The 22,315-nt window shown below is 35.0% G+C and overlaps 4 protein-coding genes and 1 pseudogene across 4 annotated transcripts; 3 read left to right on the top strand and 2 right to left on the bottom strand.

Annotated features, from left to right (window-relative positions):
* The first annotated feature begins 2,008 nt into the window (after positions 1-2,008).
* LOC148931132 (protein FAR1-RELATED SEQUENCE 5-like) lies at positions 2,009-2,799 on the top strand (annotated as a pseudogene).
* Positions 2,800-4,968: 2,169 nt separating this feature from the next.
* On the top strand, positions 4,969-5,737 carry LOC148931131 (uncharacterized). Its single transcript, XM_089066732.1, has 2 exons — positions 4,969-5,597; positions 5,698-5,737. The coding sequence occupies exons 1-2, from the start codon at positions 4,999-5,001 to the stop codon at positions 5,735-5,737; spliced, it is 639 nt and encodes a 212-aa protein (XP_088922858.1). The 5' UTR covers positions 4,969-4,998.
* Positions 5,738-7,549: 1,812 nt separating this feature from the next.
* On the bottom strand, positions 7,550-13,710 carry LOC125213773 (protein MODIFIED TRANSPORT TO THE VACUOLE 1-like). The gene is made up of 5 exons (XM_048114504.2): positions 13,363-13,710; positions 11,848-12,600; positions 11,562-11,717; positions 10,084-11,034; positions 7,550-8,336 (listed from the first exon to the last, which is right to left on the bottom strand). The coding sequence occupies exons 1-5, from the start codon at positions 13,567-13,569 to the stop codon at positions 8,295-8,297; spliced, it is 2,109 nt and encodes a 702-aa protein (XP_047970461.1). The 5' UTR covers positions 13,570-13,710; the 3' UTR covers positions 7,550-8,294.
* A 2,447-nt stretch (positions 13,711-16,157) lies between these two features.
* LOC125217155 (germin-like protein subfamily 1 member 11) lies at positions 16,158-17,121 on the bottom strand. Its single transcript, XM_048118990.2, has 2 exons — positions 16,967-17,121; positions 16,158-16,873 (listed from the first exon to the last, which is right to left on the bottom strand). The coding sequence occupies exons 1-2, from the start codon at positions 17,094-17,096 to the stop codon at positions 16,293-16,295; spliced, it is 711 nt and encodes a 236-aa protein (XP_047974947.1). The 5' UTR covers positions 17,097-17,121; the 3' UTR covers positions 16,158-16,292.
* A 3,083-nt stretch (positions 17,122-20,204) lies between these two features.
* LOC125208914 (germin-like protein subfamily 1 member 11) lies at positions 20,205-21,179 on the top strand. Its single transcript, XM_048108440.2, has 2 exons — positions 20,205-20,373; positions 20,483-21,179. The coding sequence occupies exons 1-2, from the start codon at positions 20,244-20,246 to the stop codon at positions 21,061-21,063; spliced, it is 711 nt and encodes a 236-aa protein (XP_047964397.1). The 5' UTR covers positions 20,205-20,243; the 3' UTR covers positions 21,064-21,179.
* Positions 21,180-22,315: the final 1,136 nt, after the last annotated feature.

Here is a 22,315-nt window from a genome sequence, read left to right as displayed (position 1 = left end):
GACCCACTTTCCTTTTTAGTTTGTCCCAACTAAGATGACCCATTAGAAACACCTTTTACTTTACTCTTCCCTCTTAACACATAAAATATAACTGCATAAAATCTCGTGCCGCCCAAGAAATGGATCATCTTCCTTGGGACGGAGGTAGTATAATTTACTACATTTGATTACACTCTTTCCTGTATCAACATATAGATTCGATTAACATATCTTATTTATGTTCAGAAAAAAAAATACTCACGTACTGCAAACTAACATGAATGTATATAAACAAATGGATTTGGATCCCCTGCTGTGCATGATCCCCTGCTGTGACAAAATGCACAGCAGGGGATGCTGTGCATATTACCACTATTGATTTGTGAATAAAAGAAAATTGTATAACTTCATAAAAACAAATAAAGGGTGATGATGTGCACAACATCCCCTACCGTGCATTTTGCCACAGCAGGGGATCCAAGTCCATAAACAAATGCATTAGTATCAAAGTAAATAATTAGTGCAAAAACTAGTATTAGTACTTAATACAAAAGGGTGTGTGCTTTGGGCATATTAGTGGATTTCGACTAACCTCATTGGAGTTCTCGATTGCTATCTGTTGGACTTCTCTGATCTCTCTCCATTCTTTTAGTTTCATGTATATATATTTATTTGAAATCAGTCTCTCTACCATCTACTTCCTTTTTAAAATGCAGCAACCGACTTAATGCGCAAAGATTCAATACCCATACCTTTTTCTGAATACATTAGTCTTATTTAGTGTAGCAAAAATGGGACACGTCTTCTAACTACAAAGAAATCATTTTCTTCCAATCACAGTTCCCAAAATATTTTACTAGTTTTAAATCCAACTGCTTGTATCTATATTATTATGAGATAGGGTTAATTCACAGCTTTATAATTTGGGATATTAACGTCTAATATCACTAAATTTATAAAAAAAAAGTTATTTTCCTATTATATTTAAATTTAATATATAATATTCCGAATTTAAATAGTTATTGATTTATTTATTCAACCAGCAATAAAATCTAACTACACTAAAATAAAATGTATAACCACATTTGGCTTATAGAGACTTTATAATCACATCACTATCATTTTTTTGGTGATAACCATTATCCTCCGTATATATATTGATTTGTGTTAAAATGACAACACCATTTAAGATGACACCGTATCATCAAAGACAACCATTAGATTTCGGAGCAGATTCAATCTTAGTCTGCCACGTGGCAGACTTGCTTGCTTATGTATAGTAGATTGCTTGATCAATTGCTAACTTACTCATTAATTACTAACTATAACTAATTTAAGACCATATGATTTTAAAGATGAATGGTCTATAAATTGCCATAAGTAATTTAATTATTTATTTTTTAATATTCTGACAATGATCAAATTTAGAGTTAGGAACACATTTTTAATTTAGTACTATGTTAAATATGAGAAAAGATCTGCTGCATAATGAATATGGGCGATTGTGAGCGATTAAATCACACGTAGGCCACTTTCCTTATTTTTAGAAATTTACTAACCGAATATAATTCCCTTTCATCTATCTCCATGTCAGCAATATTATTTATTTTCTTTTTTAACTTTCCTTTTTTCTCTTTTTAGTTATCGTATCTTTGTTTGTTTTATATACTACATGTTTTCTCCTAGGTTTTTATTTCTCCACAACTTTCAAAGTGCCGTCTCTCTCAAGGAGTGCTAGCATAAGGTTAGTTTTAAGCCTTAATCTTCATATATGCTTGGAATTTCTTACATAATTTACATGTTTTTTAGTTTTACTTGTTTATATTATATGCTTGATTAATTTTTTAAAAATAATTTCGTGTTTTAATAGTCACTTGACTGAATCTATACTTGTAATAATACCAATTAAGAACCTCCAATTAAGAACCTCCGGCTTATCATAAAATTATCAATTTGTATTTTTTAATTATTTCTATTATTTTGTTTGCTTATATTAATATTTTGAATGTATTTTCTTAGTGTTTTGAGTGAAAATATGAACGATCAATTATATATTCCTGAAGTTGCAAATGATCGAAAGCCGGAAATTGGAATGAAATTTGGATCAATAGATGATGCGTTTGAATTCTACAATCAGTATGCACGTGAAGCTGGTTTTAGTGCAAGATATAGCAATAGTAGAAAGAATAAGATGACAAATGAAGTTGTTTGGAAACAATTTGTATGCTTTAAAGCTGGTCAAACTGATGAAGCTCGTTCAAAAAATCGAGCACCACCTGGTGGCCCAATTCAAATAAGAGCTCGTGGTGAAGTTAGAACTAATTGTAAGGCAAAGATCTCCATTGTCAAGCAACAAACTGGATCTGACTGGAGTGTTAGCGTCTTTATGGAAGGTCATAATCATGGACTCTCTACTCCGTCAAAGGTGCATTTACTCCGATCACACCGTAGTGTTTCTGCTGTGAAGAGATTGTTGACTCAACAATTTTCAGAAGCTAATATACCAACCTGTCAACAAATGCAACTATTGGAGATGGAGTCTGGGGGGCCCGAAAGTGTAGGTTGCACAGAAAGAGATATCAGGAATTTAGAGAGAGAATTAAGGGATGAACAAAAGGGGATTGATGCTGAAACTCTTATAGAATTCTTTACTTCCGAGAAGGAGAAAAATTCATCATTTTTCTTTGACTATGAGACAAGATTCAGAGAATATATTCAAAAGATGTTTTTGGGCAGATCCTAAATCAAGGAGGGCTTATGGAGCATTTGGTGATGTTGTTGTGTTTGATTCCACTTATAACACTAATAAGTACGGAATGATTTTTACACCTTTCGTAGGGGTTAATCATCATCATCAAACGATAGTTTTTGGATGTGGATTTCTAAGTGATGAGAAGACTGAAGCTACCTATCTCTTGGTTGTGACAGTACAAGTGTGGTGTGTGTGCAGTGTTGCGATATTCAAATAAGGCAGGTTCCCCAGATCCAGCAAGTCCACTAGATCACTTGGTCTAGGAACTCGTAGGTTGCGTGGAATCCCGGTCGTCGGACACACAAGTACTTCCCCGCTTCAAAAACCCTCAACCACTTTACTAAACCTAGTATAGGGAAGTAGGGATCGATCCCACAGAGAAGGATGCGTAAGAATCGTAATCAAGGATTTGGGAGTATTTTTGGTGTTGGCTGCTGCCACGCATTTTCTTGGGTTGAGGAAAAATTAAAATTAACTTGACTTGGGAATATTAGAAAGAAACTTAACCTAACAGCTAGACCTAGGAAATAATTCTACGATGGGACCACCTCTAAAAAAAAGCAGAGTACGACTGGAAAGTGGCAGAATAACTAACTCTAGTACTAACTGACAGTGACATCGTCTTCTACAACCACATTCGCATAAAACTTCTTGGGAAAACACATAAGCAAATAAAACACAGAGCTACTAACTTGGAATCAAATCTATGCATAAATAACGAAAAACTTACAGACCTGCATACCTAGACGAAGGGAAATAGAAAACAAAGGAAATAAAACAAGTCTATCCACTACTGTTTCTTTCACACGCCAAAACCAACTTCAGACGCTAAATCCACTCCGGATCCAAGCGTCCGACACGGACTCCAAACAGAAGAAATTCTCCATCACGTCAGATTTACAAATTTAAGCTCCGAACACTCAATCAACCACAGATCTGTCACCCAATTCCACATCAAACACCTCAATAACGAAATAAACAGAGATCGACATAGCAATTTAAGAATTACGCTAACAGTAGAGAGATCTAAGCAAAAGTAACTTGAAATTAAACAGCTAAACTCAGATCCATGAGCGATAAACAGTTAAACATCATCAACATCAAAGTCGACTCCCAAAAGTGAAGTTCGACGGTGGAAACTAGCAAAAACAACTGAAATTAAAACAAATGTATCTTCGCCCTCACTGGGACGGTATTACCAAACTCGAGATCTCTAGAAAGTACCCCCCTATCACGATTATCCCCCAGAATGTTTCCCAAGTGTGTGTAAAATGTATGAGCTAAGAAGAGTGAAAACTATATCCATTACGCTGCATGCTCCTCTCTATTTATAGGCGCTTTAGTGGGTCCAGCGAGGTATTGATAATGACTTTGTTGTCCTCAGCTGTAGACTCCCCCGTCACGCCAATTTTCCTTGTAAATCCTGCTCATTTCGTCCTTTTCTTTCGCTAGACCATCTCCTTCCTTACTTCCTTGATCTAGCGATTTTCTTCACACACCTGGCTTAGGAAACGTGTTAGACCTCAGCAATTTATAACATTTTTTTGCACATTACCGATGCATGAAATTAGCCTTATCAAAGACAGAATCATATATTTGGTTGCTTAATAAGTTTATGGAAGCTATGCCAAGTGATGCACCAAAAGCAATCATTACTGATCAAGATCCTGCTATGACGAAAGCACTTGCACAAGTTCTGCCAGAAACAGTGCATCGTTATTGTTTGTGACACATATTGAACAAATTTCCAGAGAAGATTTCTCCAGTGACTTTCCGAGATCATTATCAGAGCATAAGGAATGTTATTAAAAATTCAACATCTCCTGAGGAATTTGAGAATGGATGGAAAGAGGTTATTAGATGTGCTAACTTGGAACAAAATAGTTGGATATTGTTGATGTATGGACTGCGGCATAAGTGGGTTCCGACATATTTTAGTCATGTTTTTTTTGCAGGGATGTCAAGTAGTCAGAGATCAGAGAGTTCGCATTAATTTTTTTAAAAGTATGTCTCTCACAAGAACTCATTGATGGATTTTATCACACGATTCAATCGGGCACTAAGACGCCAAAGACACAATGAGTTAGTTGCAGACCATGTTGACATGAATGAGCAACCAAAAATCAAAACAAATTGGCCGATGGAAGCTCAAATGGTTAAAGTGTACACGAAAAAAATGGACGGAATTTCAAGATGAAATGAGTCGAAGTCATGGTTACTTTGTGCAACAGACCTCTATCAGAGATGATATTGTGATTTACAATGTGATGAGTTTCCAAAGTAGTTCGTCCTCAAAACCAAGGCTACTGATGCATGATAAAAATAGTGACCATATCTCATGTAATTGTGGGAAATTTGAGTTTGATGGTATTCCGTGCAGACATATGCTAGCTTTCTTCCGTGTCAACCAAATATTTGAACTACCTGATAAGTATATCCTTAAGCGATGGACACGAGAAGCAAAGAGTGGTGTTGCTTATATATTAGATGATGAAAACTGCAATGATGATCCAACAAGATTTTTGATCTCACGACGAGCCAAGTTATCTTATAAGGCCTCAACACTAATTGATTATGCATCTTTGACTGACGAGGGGACAAAGTTTTTGGATGAACAACTTGATTACATACATGGTAAAATCAAGGAGATGGATATTAGTCCAACAACTATGCACGGAAGTCAAACAAGGAAGAGCTTAGATAAAACCAAAAACATTGGTGATCCTTCTAAGATAAGATCAAAAGGATGTGGTAAGCGAATGTTATCATCAAAAGAGAAGTCAATTTTAAAGACTAGGGCTTGTCGTGGCTGTGGACTACGTGGTGCATCACATGATAAACGTAATTGCCCAAAGTTGCAAGACAGGTATGTGAATTATTGTTAGGACCCATTATTTACATTGTTTAGTTGTTTTAATGACCAATAAATTTAATTTACTGTTTTTGCTCTCATCTTTATATTTCAGATCAGTTGCAGATGACCATCACGACATCAACGAAAAATGAAAAAGCTTGATGTCCATAGCTAGTGATTTTTTTTAATTCTGTTCGCTTAGTGTTGCTATGACAATATTTTAATCTTTTGATGGTTTTATTGTTTTGAAACAGATTTTATAAGAATACATCTTATTTTTTTCATAGTACTTCGTGCATCTAATTAATTTCATCCTTTCAAAGCCTATTGTATTCAAAATCTGAGTCCTTAATGATTTTCTTCCAAAACTTTTGAAATACTAGTTAAAAGTAATTGGAAACGTAGTTTTACATTGAGAAATTAAATCTCATTTAAATTATTAAATTAAAAAAATGTAGCACTATTTTTTAAGATCATCAAAACTAAAGAGTAAAACAAAAAAAACGAAGCTATTTTATTTGAACAGAAACTAACCATGACATAGTCTAGTTTAGGTGAAGAAGAAAGTTAATTAGAAATAGTATTCATGCGCTGGTAGAAAGATAAATAATGAAAAGGGACGAATCCATAAAGGAAAGCTATTAAAGAAAATAAATAATTTTGCTGACATGGAAATAGATGAAAGGAAATTATATTTTGTTAGTAAATTTCTAAAAGTAAGGAAAGTGGACCTACGTGTGATTTAGTCGCTCACAATCGCCCATATTCATTATGCAGCATATCTTTTCTCTGTTAAATATATCAACATGAACACACGACAATGTCAACACAATTTCATATTGACATTGCATAAGCATTTTATCGACATATTATGTAAGTTGTATTGATATAAGACTGCTTTACAAAATATATGAACGATTATGAAAATTTTATCAAACTTTGACCTCAAAACATATACATGTTGGATCTTATTGAAATCCTCATAAAATTATCTTTAATTTGACATACACTGTATAAAAATAATTTAAATGAAGATAGTTATATTCATTTAATATTGTATTTTGTGTACATCTAATGATGTGCTTTGAAGCACGATAGATGAACTTGCTCCGGGAACATACTATGTGCATAGATATGTAATTTATAACTATTTAAAACTCGTACCCAACCCAAAATGCATTGAGGTGAAACTCATTCTCCACTAACAATACTTGAATTACTTTTTCTTTCTATATCTCTCTTATTTTATCAATTGTGCATTAAAACTCATATCCAACCCAAAACGTATATTTTTGTGAGACGGAGGGATTTGTAATAAATAGTTTGGTATTAACTCATCATATAAAGTTATTTTCTAAAATGAAAACACCATACTTACAATTTTAGTGAACGAACAAAAATAACAATATACAAGGGCACTCTTTGTGGACATGGGGAATTGAAAAAGATGTTGCAATGAAAATAATTCCATTTTGAACAATTACGGCCAGCCGGGGCAGAGCTTAGAATTAAACTCTGGAGGGGCAAAAACATAAGCAAATAATTTGAAGAATTGAGAAGGAGCGTTTAAGAAGGAATTCAAATAAATATTCAAATTTGAAGAAAAATTAATATAGATGCAAATTTTTTAGGATAGACATTTGCCCCACTATATCCTATCCGCCCATGCAACCAGCAAAAATGGAGACAGTATTAAAGAAAAATATCCACAAAACCCATGCTAGCAATAAATAAATAAAAAATAAATAAAATAAAATAATAAATCCCTTAGGGCATCCGCAATAGGAAGGGGGGAAGGCGGTGCGCTCCATTGGAGTAAGGGGCGGCATGTTCGAGAGAAGGGGTGGGTGAATGGGGGGGTCGCAGAGAAGAAGACATGAGGTATCATCTAACTTCCATATTATTACATCATAAGATTAAAACAACATAATTAGCATAGCGATGAATCGTGAACTTACACACACTTTTGCATGAACAAAAAAGCCTCATATAACTCTGTCACAAAATGATGTTTATAACACAAATATGCAGGTAATGGGGGAAAATATAAGCATTCTAAACCAATCCCAGTCCTACCTAAGGTGCCGAATATCCTTGCAACTTGTATGCAGTGATAAAATTCAATACCAATTTAGAAAATAACAGCATTTCAAATGGAAAAATGTATGAACAACCTGTTTACCTTGATCTGGATTCCAGACATAGTGCAAGACAGGAGAAGGGAATGTAATGTACCATCATGGAAGCACTTTCAAACTCGGGCAAACATACACGAAATGGTCAGGCCATATGACATCAATAAATCAGAAATTTTGGAGCCTCCAATAATTGTCCCATGATTTATCCATTCTCGAGAGAAGAATGTGTATCACACAGTAACGGCTTTTTACCTTGGAAAAACTCAGGAATCGCAATCGGAGAGAGCAACTCATTGGAATTTTACTCCGTTTTTTCAAAAACAAGGAACATAAAAGCACATCTTGCAAAGTTACCAAAACCTTTTCGTATTTCCATTGAACGTTGCAGGTTGCTGCCAGTGAACTTTTCCACCTGCTATACGCTAGCAAGATTTCACCCACATTCTGACCGTGACCTTTTACCAAAAGTAGAAACATCTCCACTATTTTTCTCAATTCAAATTTCAAGATTAACCACATCAATGATTACTCCATTCCAGACTGTACCAATGTGAGACAGTAACAGAAATGCTTAATTTACATGCTTGGGGTCACGAGCTGCAGCCAGATGATCCTGCAATATGAACAAAAGGCTACCCCGCATTACACCATCAACTCTGAACTAGATGCATAATATTTAATGTGAAGAATGTCATGTACAATCATACTAGTATTTATCAAAGTATAAGGGGGTATTTACTTTGGGTGATAGATGGCTTAGACAAAAAGTAAAAATAGATGGCCCACTACATACTCTAATAGTTAGAATAATATTTGGCTTATGTTTGAACATGTAATCCCTCGAATACTTAATCTTATGTATTATGAGTATAATCTATCATCCATAGTGAACTCTCATCAAATAATAAAAGCTAGCTTAATGAAACTAAAACCAGTGTCATCATCGTAGCACGCTCTACTCTAAGAACCCTACAACTTTATGAAAGTTTCAAATATCATGAATTACTCCACACCACTAAGATGTGAAAAAAATTCATCTAAATTATTGTTATCACAGGCCATCATTTGATACTACCCAAAAGTAATAACATGAAGTTCGAGTGCTCTCCTCATCTAACAAAGATATTTCTAAAGATGCATCTTTTACCAATTATAAGGGAAACCATTTATTTAACTTTGTTAATTTTCACTTTTTAGTCATTTTTAATATGTTCTCAACAAGTTTCCCAAGATAAAGGTTTTTGCAAGTTCTAATAGTGCTACAGTTGGATGATTCAGCTCCATGAGCTGAACACTGATTGATCCAACACAAAATATATCTTTTTTTTTTATGTTTCTTGAGCTGGATGTGAATTAGAATTTCAAACAATGAGCTACCTCAAGCAAGTCGATTAGATCTCTAAGCTGTCATCAAGGTCATGTCAACTATACCTGTTTGAATATTAGATAGCCTTCATTTTACAAGAATCTCTAACATGTCCTGACATCAATTTCTTAACAAAACTATTAATTGTGGCCTATGTGCTCACTGGCACACAGCTTGCACCACAAGCAAATTAAAGGTTGCTGCAGCTGGATGCAAAAGTTTGCATCTTTTGAGCATTCGGACAATTTTTTAAAATTTGTTGCCAGAAACCACAATTTCTATCTTGGATAATTAGATGAGTAGGTCCAAAGTAAAGGACATCCACAAATCAAGTCTCAAATAAGTTCGCATCTTGTCTCACAGTCTTGAAAAGATATTAATGTGCCATTGTCAATAGATACACTTTGTCTGATGGCCTTTCAGGAAGAAGGGAAAATGGGAATAAAAAGAAAAGGGATGAATGGAAAAGGGAACAAGATGACAAGAAACTAAGGATCTGGCTTTAGCCTCAATTCACATCATTTGCAAAACAACATGATAATTATGAACGAAAAGTCGAGCTAGTCCATGTAGCAAAGCAGAAAAGCTCATCCTAGGCTAAGCCACCGTAATAACCCCATCTCTATCAGTAATTTCCAATCAAAGATCAGATAGTTCCAGAACAATTTTGTACACATCTCTAAGTAGATTCACAGAAGCTCACTTTCATAAAAAATAGAAAGTATGAAACATATGTGCACCAGAAACTTCATTAGGAAGGATGGCCAGTTTTCATAGAATTATAGTAGCTATTTCTAAATCCTGCCAACATGCTACAAATGAAGGAATGCGATTTGAAGATGTGTGGGTACTTAACGCATACACTTGCAAAGCAAGACTGTAACTTTGAAAGAGAGAATATACGGCAAAGATTGTAAACCCCAAGAAGGTCAAAGATTTGAACTGCTCGACTAAAAAGCAATAAGTAACAATGGAGAGTAAAGTGCAAACTTACAGAGATAAAATCAAATGCTCTAGTGTCCTCTCTTTTCGAGTCGTTCATTAGTGAAGTCGGAGGTTGGGCAGCAATGGTAGAATTAAAAACATCTGGGAAGGCTGAAGAATTTCCTACAACCGACCCAGCAGCACTAAAACCTGTGCTTGATTGCAGATGCCCTAGCTGCTGAAAGTTGGACATTGCAGCAAGGAACTGGGGTTGAGCAAAGAGATTCTCCATGGAAACATTATTCATTGCATGAGAAGCTAATGCAGGATTGAACATCAACCCTGGTGGAAAATTATAACCCATAGCACCCATAGGGAACATGGGAGCTGCATTGATCCCTGCAGCTTGAGAAGCAGATTCCCTATTCAAGATGTTGTTATGAACGTTGTTTTCTTGGGGAATACTGGATGCTGAAAGAATATGTTGTGGGCTCTTCTCAGTAATACTTCCATTTTGCTTCTTAAATGGTTCGTTTCCATGTATAGACAAATCGCCCATCAAGTCATTAAAATCTTTTCCAGCATTTTCAAGCTCCTGGGACCTTGAGTTGAAAAGGTCAAATGGTTCAGATTCAGTTCTACTAGCTGCTACACGGGCATCCTTAATTTCCGACTTGTTTATCACCATACCAGAGAAGAAATCATTTTCATGGCCCTTATCAAGACTGGTATGGAAGGAGACATCTGCAAATGGGTCATCATCGACCTTCTGCCCGTTGGTGCTATCACCACCACCAAAACTGTCCCCCAATAAGTCATTAATCATTGGAGCAGTAGAAGGTCCAGCAGTTGAAGTACTAGGCTCGGTCTCGGCCTTCTGAGAATCTTCCACCCCCATAAGATCGTGGGAATCAATGGTATCTAGCAAGTCAGGAATCATTGAAGGCTGGGGTGTCTTTGCCGATCTTTCAACTTGATTATTTTCTCCACCACCTTTTTCACCACTCAGAAGACTCAATACCTACAAGGACACTCAATTAAATATTTATTCTACGTGAAATATAAACAAACAAGGACCAAACTGGAGGATAAAGAAAATAAGCTTGCATCTCAACAACTACAGCATTTATTTAGAACCTATTTTTTTAATTCGTAAAGCAGCAAAGATTATCTATCTATGCTACTGCAGTATATGCATCCTCCTAAGGCTTTTATGCAGGATTAAGATAGTTTCATCTGCAGGTTACAGCTACCTTTAACTGGAGTGGCCCCCATCCATAAGTAGCTGTCATGTGATAGTGAAACATAATGTGTATAAATTAAAAACAAAAAAGAGGGTATTTGGCTGGCCTGAAGAGAATTAATATAATTCTTTATGCTATAAGATTGATTTCTTCGAGAATGGAGACTGCCGATCCCAAACAAAACTAATAATATGAATGGAATATTATTTGTATCACATTATTGCATACCGATCACCTCCTAATAACAGTTTGGACAACTCTTTCCTCACCACTAACAAGGCAACTATAAAAATAATGTACTTACCTTATTTGCCTTCTCCCTTAGAGATGCTTGGGGAGATTCCGAACACTGTATCACTGCATTGCTGTTATCGCTAAAATAAGAAGATATGACATAAAAATTCCCATCATTTTTCTTCCTCAGCACTGCCTCAAGAACGCAAATAGCTTTCATGCGAACCTGAATGAGTAGTGTCAATAGTTCAGCTGAAGTTTGGATGAGAATTGTTTGGGGAAGAATATGATACATGCAATTCACACAGAAAGAAAGGCTCCAAAAGTATTTTATAAGGAAACATAAGGTAACATACCTGCCACATAGGTACTTTCAGCTTTGTTTCGATTGCATGTGCTAAAGACAAAGCATCTAACTTTGAAGCATCGTTCAAGAAGCCATGAAGTGCATCTCGAGTAGGCTGTAAACGGACACCACCAGATGTTACAATTGTCTCTAACAGTTTCTCCTCACGAGTCTTTTTGCTATAAGTTGATTCATAGGCTCCATTAGTAGTGTCTGCCTCGGACGTACTGAAATCTTGGCCCCAATTTCCAGAACCAGCATTTTTGGAGAATCGAGAAGAGGTTTGCGTTTGAGCATTATAATCAACTGCTTCATGTCTTTTAGAGTGATCACTTTCCTGACTGAAAGATCGCTGAAGAGTTGGACTTCTGTAACTCCCAGTTTCATTGTTTGTTCTAAGAGATGGAGACTGTGCCAAACTACTCAGTCCATGTTTGATTGTGGCACTTCCAAGGTCAACAATTTCATTCATGAAGGACTTTTTTTCTTCGGAAGGCAATTCATAGTTGGTATTTCCAAATCCTTGAATTCGACTACCAAGTTTACTTTCTATGGGTGCAGCTTTGCTCTCATCCGATGTGAATAAAGCAGATAGTGTTTCCTGTGCTGTTTCCCTAACAGCCTTGTTCAGTGCATCCCCTTTCAAAGGATCTGGCTGGCCCCTGTAATGGATTAATTGGCGTACGGCAACAGAATTCCTTTGCATCTCTCGTCTGAACTCAGCACCTGACTTCCCTACTGCATATTTGATGATTCTTAGTGCCTGAAAACACAATATCCATAAAGTAAACTGAGATAACTTATATGCTTCAAGATAAAGTTAAGAGTTAACAACTACAGAAGGGGCACTCTGATTGATGTGGACACTTATAATTTGTATACTATAAGTGTATAATACAGGTCATGAAGAGGAACAATATACCGAAATTCAATGGAAATATTGGGCACAGATTAGCAGCTCTACTCAGTTCCATATAAAAGTAATGCAGATAAATCACATCTTGATAAGAGTTTGGCAAAATAAGCCCGTAAACAACTTATAAGGTGTAAAAATAAGCTCCAACACCTTATAAGCTTCTCTAAAACTAAACTCTTTAACCCCATCTCATTTCTTCATAATCTTAGAAGCACCAACTATTTTATAAAAATAACCCTAACATAGTTTGATAGTACTTTTTTATTTAAAATAAAAAAATACTCTATCAGTATCATCTATCTTCAATTAATTTCCTTTTCCTCTCTAACTCACAATTCTCTCTCTAGCTTATAAACTCTCAAGGCAATACATCTAATACGTTGTTATCACAGATGAGTTCTCAAAATTATAGCTACATTTGGTTTGATTTTCAGAAGAGCGTGTTTTGCTGAGACTAACTCGCAAGTAAATGCACCAATACCACAACAACACCTACCATCTATAGCAGATCAAACAACAGTCCAAAAGAAAAGTTTCAATTTCCCTAAAAAATATAACAATAAGCAATTGGGGAGAAAGAAAGAAAGAAAGGGAGTAATAAATGGAGACCTTCTGCTTAACGATTGGCGATTTGTGGTCAAGGCGCTTGAGAATGAAGTGTGAGACTTCCTTAACGATGGAGGGGTGGGAAGACCTCAGCAAATCGCAAATTTCTTCCAATTTGTAAACCGGAGTCACCTTATCCTCGTCGGAGGTAGCGTCGTCCACCATTCTAGACCTCCAATACGACTCTACCGCCCTCCTGCTCTGCTTCATTCTCCTCCTCACGATCAGAACTCGGCAGCTCCAATAATTAATCAATTAATTTTGGGTGGAATTCTGTCTTCCTGAACAAATCGATGATCGATGGGGCTGGGTTTTTGTTTTACTAATTTTTATGATATGAGAAATGTGCACAATATTCAATTTAATTTAATTTTAATTTAACTGATTGAAAAATAATGGGAATAATTAAACATGTGGGTGCGGTGGCAGATAATTGGGCGGCGCCGTCGGTATGTCCCAACAGCTTAATTTCGCTAATAGCGCCAACATAAATGTAAGTGGTTCTGCTAAATTAGAAATAGGAACTATCCGAATTTTAAAAAATCTCAATTCGTTTCATAAAAATAGATACTCGTCTATCCTAAAAAAAAATAGACTAGTTTTATTATTTTAGAACATTTCCCAAAATTAAACTAAGCCTAAATAAGAAAGATTTTAATCAATTACGCATCATTAATAATGAGAATCTCACGATCTACTAACACTATTCTCATTTCATTTTCCCTTTTTCTCTCTCTTATCATTTCTTATTTCTCTTATTTTACCAATTGCACATTAAAATTCGTGTCATTTACAATTTTATATATTTTTTTTGGACGGATAGAGTTATAGGGAGTGATTGTGTTGGAGAAAAAAACTTTCCATAAATGAATACTGAATATATTTATGGGGCTATTGAAAATAAAAATGATACTTTGTATGTTTCTAGAAAGTATGAACTAATTTTTTATTAGTATGTACCTTAAAGTATGAACTTTCTAATTTTGGAATTGTTAAACAATACATTATCCATATAATCATTTTATTTACAACTTATGCTGTTATACTACATTACTAACGATGTTGAGCTTATTCCCATTAACACTACTTATACTATCTTTTATTTCCCTCTCTTTTATTGCACCAATTATATATTAAAATTTATGTCAAATCAAATGCTCATGTTTATTAGGGACGGAGTGAGTATCTTTTTCTTAAATCTTGTGCTCAGAACAAATGATTCACTTGAATGGAGAATAAGGGAGTAATTATTTATTTTAAAAAAATTACTCCCTCCGTCCCAGAAAGATTGTCCCATTTTCTTTTTCATACCCGTTTTGCAAAAATAATAATAAATAGTTAAAGTAAAGAGAGAGTAAATTAAAAGATAGGATAATGTAGAGAATAGTCTTACCTACATTATTCTTTCTCTTATTTTATTCTCTTTCAACTTTACCTATTTATTATTATTTTTGCAAAACGAGTGTAAAAAATGAACTGGGACAATCTTTCTGGGACGGAGGGAGTATTATGGAAGAGTGAAGAATGCATCTAAATCCAACCCATGACCATCAATAAGGGAGATCCCGAACTGATAACCTAGCCAATTAGCCCCAAAAAATGTCTTCCACAGTGTAAAATATTTTTATTCTCTTGGCAAAAATGAAAAAAAAATGAGTGACCATCAATTTGCTACTACTAGTGCTCGATAATATCGACCAAAGCGCACGAGAATCACTATTTTTTTTTATCAGAAACCGTTTGTGAGCACCGAGTGCACCAAAACATTTTAACGACAACGACTATGCTCGCAAATTGGTCATGCGACAGAATACTCAGTTGTGCTCGCTATTGTACTCGGTGCTTGCAAAGTGCTCGCAAATCTCCTGAGCATTTAGGGTGCTCTCTATAATTTAATCGTATTGAAAGGCATATATTATTACGCCATAAATTATGAAATGGTAAAGTTCCCTCTGAATCAATAGAGAGAATAAAAAGAAGAGCAAAACATAAAGAATAACCATCAAAATGTTATCATTATTTTTCAGTGAACTGAACATTCACCTCTTAAAACATTCCACGACATATACACAAAAAGAGAAAGAAACAAAGGAATTGATCCCTTTGATCAATTCATTGTACGCATGTTTGGATCGAGTATTAACAAATACAAAAACCAATCTCATGACTCCGCATAATTGATGCTAGAGCAGCATAGCCACTTCTTGCCAGAAGAAGGCTTCGAATTGGCCCTATCCTTGCTAGCGAAAGACGCCTTATCGGTGCTGAGGCGGGGCGAAGCGTCTTGCTTGTCCTGGCCCGCCCGCTTCTCGTTGCGGGCCCGATCAAATACCATCGAGTACTGCCCCGCGGCCGCTGGATTCTTGACATCCCATGATCCAAACTTTGGCAATGATTTCTTCTTCTCTTTGTCTGCCATGTTTGATCTGGGACGAGGATCGATCGAAGGCGAAAACGAACAATGCAAAGAGTTTTCTTTAGTTTTTTTTCATGGAAGCATGTTAAACTCTGTGTCGTCTCGCCTTCTTCGTGTTTGATGTTGTTCTCTCCTGTGATCTGAATGGCAAGTCCATTCCTATTTCCTTTTGTCTTTGAAAGTGCATACATCTTCTAAATATAGTGTGTGTAAGTTATGGCCACAATTTTACGAGTCTATTGACCGCAAAGAGAGCAAAAGTTACCGTTCGTCTCTGATCATTTTTGCTTTATTTAATTATCCTATTTCTTCATATAATAATATTACAACTTGAACTTGAAATTGTAAAAAATACTTAAACCAAAAAAATCAAATAAATAAATTTAAAGCAAAACACAAAAAAGGAAATTAATATTATCGGGAAATAAAATTGGACTTGTTACAACAATTTTTATTAGATTTGAGCACACATGTGAAGCTCACATTTATTTATGGATGCATAGAAAATACAAGAAAACTAATTGACGTTTCCAGTCCAGGTGAGTGATTGTAGATGCTCAACAAGTTTTTCATCATCATCACCAAGTTGGAATGCTTTAGCAAGAATATGAGGAGGAACGGATGGCTCAGATCCGAAGATGGATTTAGCAATAGTCATGACTCCTGGATTTTGGCTATTGAAAGCAGCAATCGCAACTGCTTTGGTTTTCCCAATGTTGTACTGGAAATGAATCATACCCCGAGGGAACACGAAGATGTCTCCCGCATTCAAGATCTTGGCGAAGAACGGATTCTTTCCGTTGGGATCAGCCGGGTTTGAATTGATGAGACCCGCGTAAAGAGTGCCTTCCAACACAAGGAATATTTCAGCTCCACGTGGATGTAGGTGGGGCGGATTGAGGCCTTCGAGATCAAAGTCAAGACGAGCAATGGCAACTCCCTGTGTGTTGAGACCTGATAGAATCTCATCGTAAACCAACGTTATTTTTGACCCGAGTGGATTTGTCACTTGTCTCGACTCGTTCAACCCTCCCGCGTAGTAGAAGTCGTCTGCTGTCACGCTTTTCGGGTCCTTGCATATCTTTCCATTCACAAATACTGCATGCACCAGCATTACGTACACATGTATTTAGAATTTGCATTTGATTACATCTCTACATATATATTACTCAAATAAACACAATTGATTACCTGCGGCTTCAGTGTCATTAACTGCAATGCAGAAATCTTGCAATGGATCAGGGTCGTATGCTTCCACAGACAATGAAGCAATAGTAAGAAATGCAAAAAATAGCAAAATTTGAACTCCAGATGTATTCATCTTAATATTTTAATTTCTTTTGGTAGATGTTTGTGAGGTACTACTATGATATCTCAACTCTTATATTTATAGTTAAATGTTTAGACATAAATTAATGAATTGCGTTTTCCAGTCCAACAAAGCCGTCTCTATTATTATTCCCAGCTTCTATTGGTGAGTTTGGTATTTGCACGATTCTGTTCCATAACTTTGAACATATATATGAAATCAAGCACATTTTAAATTCTCTCTATTGATATACCAAATTCTATATTACGTAGCAAATTTTTGTTTTGTCTCCCACATATTATAGTTCATATTAATTAACTTTGTTTTTCACCATCTATATTTCATGTAGAGTTATTAAATTAAGTTTATTTTCCACCTTCTAATTTTCATCTAGTTATCAAATTAACTTTGTTTTTCATCATTTATATTTTTTCCGTCATCGTTCTCTAATACTATATTTCATGTGTCATAGTTCTCAAAATACTCCATTGAGCTCCGATTGAATGTGCATGCATGGGGGTTGGACCTTGTCGTCCGTCCTAAGTCCTAACCCGAGAATCTGAGATGCAATCTCGATCTAATCCATTTTATCTTTAATGTTCGAAATGTCATTTTCTTACACTTTTTGTTTGAGATTAGTTCTAAATGAGATGTTTGTCGGACCATAGTCGAAACAAAGCCACAATGGATCACATCTAGTTTCCTTTTATTTTTGTAGACTTAGTTAATATCATTGAGTTAGTATCCAATACTCAATAGAGATAGAAAAACTAACTGAACGGAGAAACTGACTGAACGGAGAAACTGACTGAACGAAGAAGAAATTCAGAGTTTGTAGACTTGGTTAATATCATTGAGCTCCTATCCAAACTCTCGTTGTCCCATAAAAATATTTTTTTTAAAATTTTGGTCCATCTCATAAAAATATTCCATTTTTATTTTGGATAGTTTTTTTTCTGTGGTCCTCATTTTCTATTAATTAACATAAATCTTATTCATTATTTATAAGTAGTTAGGAAATTCTAGGATCTTAAAAGAAAATAAAATGGCATAAATACTATAGTATATATTTCGTCCTTTAGATGATGTTTGGTTGCCAAATTCTATCATAATACATGGTATAGGGATTATTTTGAATCCTCGGTATGTTTGCAAATTTATTAACTAATTAAATAATTTTGGTTAAAAACACAAACTTTGTAAGTTTTAGAATTCGAGTCCAAGTTTTTAATAAGAACTCTACCCTATATTACTATTACATTATTTATCGTAATATATGTGTTTCTTGTATTACTTCCTTCTGAAAAAATAATTCTACCTTTGGGTTGATCGAATTTGCATAATCATTCTATCTTATATTAGCGGTAAGACGATTTGAAATAAAAATATTAATAAATACCAAATATATGCATCATGGTTATTGGTACCAATATATAGAAGATGAATTGTGTTTGTCTACCACTACTAAAAAATTGACTTATTATTATAATAAATTTGTGATACTTTATTAAAACTGTGAGCATATATACTCGAACAACACATTGATCTTTCATCACATTTATATCATACACTAACATTATATTAGAATAAAATGTCCTTGAACAATCATGTACTCACACTTCTGTTATGTAGAATTAATGGAAACATGCTCCTATTATTGCTCTGGAAATAATTTTCTAAGCGAATATTTAAACATGATTCTAAAAAGGAAAATTCAAATTAATAATTAAGTTTAATTGATGAAGTAATTGACAACAACTTATTGAAAAGATAATTGATAAAAATAAATTAAAGTAGAAATTATGTGCATGATGAGTTGCGGAGAGAGATGCAAAATAATAGTATTCCTTCAATTGATTATAGTACTTCATCCATTGTATAGAAATATATCATTTAGGTTGACACGAGTTTTAATGCATACTTGATAAAGTAAGAGAGAACGAGAAGAAATAATTGAAATTTTATACTGAATAGTGGGGCCCATAAACGATAAAGTAAAAGAGAAAGAAAAAAAAAGGTTAACATATTTAGATATAGACTATTACTATGAAACAAACAAAAACTAAATATAGACTATTTGAATAGGACAGAGGGAGTATGAAATAATTTCATCCTAATGAACTATGCGTTCGCACGGAAACGATACTTGAACTTTAAAAATATCATGAGTAGTCATTGAATTAAGGTGTAATCACATTTATGGTACTTTTTTACTATTCATCACAATTTTGCACCAAAAATGCCCCCAAGACATAAAGGGCAATTTTGGACTTTCACATTTAGGTGCTAGATATGATATTTTTTGTGAGTCAACCCCCGTGAACGCACATTGAATAGGAGCTCAATGATATTAACCAAGTCTACAAACTCTTAATTTCTTCTCTTAATTTCTTCTCCGTTCAGTTAGTTTCTCCGTTCAGTTAGTTTTTCTATCTCTATTGAGTAAAATAAGTCTACAAAAATAAAAGGAAACTAGATGTAATCCATTGTGGCTTTGTTTCGACTATGGTCCGACAAACATCTCATTTAGAACTAATCTCAAACAAAAAGTTTTAGAAAATAAAATTTCGAACATAAAAATTAAAATGGATTAGATCGAGATTGCATTTTGGATTCTCGTGTTAGGACTTAGGATGGACGGCAAGGTCCAACCCCATGCACACACATTGAATAGGAGCTCAAAGGAGTATTTGAGAACTATGACAGATGAAGTATATATTAGAGAACGATGACAGATAAAATATAAATGATGAAAAACAAACTTAATTTGATAACTAGATAAAAAATTAGATGGTGAATTTTATTAACTACATGAAATATATAAAAAACAAAGTTAATTAATTTATGAACTATAATATGTGGGAGACAAAACAAAAATTTGCTACGTAACATAGAAAATGGTATATCAATAGAGAGAATTTAAAATGTGCTTGATTTCATATATATGTTCAAAGTGGTAATCTCAATTATGGAGCAGAATCGTGTAAATACCAACCTCGCCAATAGAAACCGCGAATAATAATTGAGACGGCTTTGTTGGACTGGAAAACGCTATTCATTAATTTCTGTCTAAACATTTGACTATAAATATAGGAGCTGAGATATCTTAGTAGTAAGTATCTAACAAACATCTACCAAGAGAAATTACAGAGTTATAAGATGAATACATCGGGAGTTCAGATTTTATTATTTTTCGCCTTTCTTACTATTGCTTCATTGTGTGTGGAAGCATACGACCCTGCCCCATTGCAAGATTTCTGCATTGCAGTCGATGACACTGAAGCGGCAGGTAATCAATTGTGTTTATTTGAGTAATATATTCATATATAGGGATGTAATCAAATGCAAACTCTAGTCTCTAAATATATATGTGTATGTTGTGCCGGTCGTGCATGCAGTATTTGTGAATGGAAAGATATGCAAGGACCCGAAAAGCGTGACAGCAGACGACTTCTACTATGCGGGAGGGCTGAACGAGTCGAGACAAGTGACAAATCCACTGGGGTCGAAAATAACATTAGTTTACGATGAGATTCTATCAGGTCTCAACACACAGGGAGTCGCAATTGCCCGTCTTGACTTTGATCTCGAAGGCCTCAATCCGCCCCACCTACATCCACGTGGAGCTGAAATATTCCTTGTGTTGGAAGGCACTCTTTACGCGGGTCTCATCAACTCAAACCCGGTTGATCCCAACGGAAAGAACCCGTTCTTCGCCAAGATCTTGAATGCGGGTGACATCTTCGTGTTCCCTCGGGGTATGATTCATTTCCAGTACAACATTGGGAAAACCAAAGCAGTTGCGATTGCTGCTTTCAATAGCCAAAATCCAGGAGTCATGACTATTGCTAAATCCATCTTCGGATCTGAGCCATCCGTTCCTCCTCATATTCTTGCTAAAGCATTCCAACTTGGTGATGATGATGATAAACTTGTTGAGCATCTACAATCACTCACCTGGACTGGAAATGTCAATTAGTTATCTATTATTTTCTATGCATCAATAAATAAATGTGAGCTTCACATGTGTGCTCAAATCTAATAAGAATTGTTGTATTGATTTAGTTGTGGTATTAATGTACTTGTGTTGCATTATTTATTATTGTGTCAAATTATGATCCAAGCTATGGAGTTTGCATGGAGTTTGCAATTACATATTTATCCAAACTAAGGCCAAATTATGATCCTGGATCAGTCGTCTGCATTATGCCATGTGGCAGATCTCTACGATTTATTTATACATGAATAAAGGTAGACCATCGTGTCATATCTTGCGATCGCACTCTCATTGTAATCCAAGTAATAAGTAACAACAATCCATTTACATCATGTTGCAACAAAGCTTATTCCTTGTAGTTCTAATAAAAAAAGTGATACAAGACACCATTTTATATGGGGTTCGAGGAAAAGTGCAGGTGGGACACTAGTCAAGGTGGATAAAACTTAAAAAGGTTTTTGAGATTGAGTATTTTTGTGGGTAATCGATTGACAAGATATATATACTGAGGTGGCAATTGCCTTCGGCAAGAAAAAATTTGGGCCTTTGAGTTCAAAAGAAAGCCCTAGTAGTCTCAAGAAGTATAAAGTTTTTGCGTTCAACTACCCCATTATGTTCAAGGGCGTAGGCACATGATGTTTGGTGTACTAGACCTTTCTCAACACAAAAATCTTTTATTTTAGTGGTAATATATTCCCCTATATTAGCTGGCCTAAGAGCATCCCCAATCGTGCTCTTAAACAAGAGCACGGAGGTGGGCCCGAACCCACTTTTACCCCTTCTCCTTAGCTAAGAGCATAACACCCACATCCGTGCTCTTCCGCAAGGACAAGCTCAAGGGTCCAACCATTCTATTATTCAATTTAAATACTTCAATTACTAAAAATATTTCTACATTATAAAAATGCATTAAAAAAATAAAATTTACATAATTAAAAATCCTAAAAAATAAAAATTACATAATTAAAATCCTAAAAAATAAATATACATAATTAAAATCCTAGAAAATAAAAAAATACATAATAAAAATCCTACAAATTAAAAATTACATAATTAAAGACTAAAAAATACACACGTGGAAGACTAGTCCTCTTTCCCCAATATTCTCTTGAGACCCCGTATCATTCCCACATGTGTTGCAAGTTGGTCGGGAGTCATGTTAGACATATCGTTCATATAAAGTTGAACCAAGAGGGCCCACAACGAGTTGTTCGGGGGTGGAGGAGGCACAAAG

The sequence above is a fragment of the Salvia hispanica genome, chromosome 3 (genome assembly GCF_029641045.1).
Source record: "Salvia hispanica isolate PSC_SH4W2 chromosome 3, Shi_PSC_v1, whole genome shotgun sequence".
NCBI classification, from domain to species: domain Eukaryota; kingdom Viridiplantae; phylum Streptophyta; class Magnoliopsida; order Lamiales; family Lamiaceae; genus Salvia; species Salvia hispanica.
The sequence above is the reverse complement of the archived record's forward strand: the minus strand, read 5'-3'. Positions and strand labels throughout refer to the sequence as shown.

Coding starts and splice junctions, on each gene's coding strand:
- LOC125213773 (XM_048114504.2), bottom strand. CDS start 13,569: ATGAAGCAGAGCAGGAGGGCGGTAGAGTCGTATTGGAGGTCTAGAATG. Junction 12,601..13,362: donor CGCCAATCGTTAAGCAGAAG/GTCTCCATTTAT, acceptor TTGTGTTTTCAG/GCACTAAGAATCATCAAATA. Junction 8,337..10,083: donor GAGCATTTGATTTTATCTCT/GTAAGTTTGCAC, acceptor TTCATATTGCAG/GATCATCTGGCTGCAGCTCG.
- LOC125217155 (XM_048118990.2), bottom strand. CDS start 17,096: ATGAATACATCTGGAGTTCAAATTTTGCTATTTTTTGCATTTCTTACT. Junction 16,874..16,966: donor TAATGACACTGAAGCCGCAG/GTAATCAATTGT, acceptor TGGTGCATGCAG/TATTTGTGAATGGAAAGATA.
- LOC125208914 (XM_048108440.2), top strand. CDS start 20,244: ATGAATACATCGGGAGTTCAGATTTTATTATTTTTCGCCTTTCTTACT. Junction 20,374..20,482: donor CGATGACACTGAAGCGGCAG/GTAATCAATTGT, acceptor TCGTGCATGCAG/TATTTGTGAATGGAAAGATA.
- LOC148931131 (XM_089066732.1), top strand. CDS start 4,999: ATGAGTTTCCAAAGTAGTTCGTCCTCAAAACCAAGGCTACTGATGCAT. Junction 5,598..5,697: donor TGCCCAAAGTTGCAAGACAG/GTATGTGAATTA, acceptor TTTATATTTCAG/ATCAGTTGCAGATGACCATC.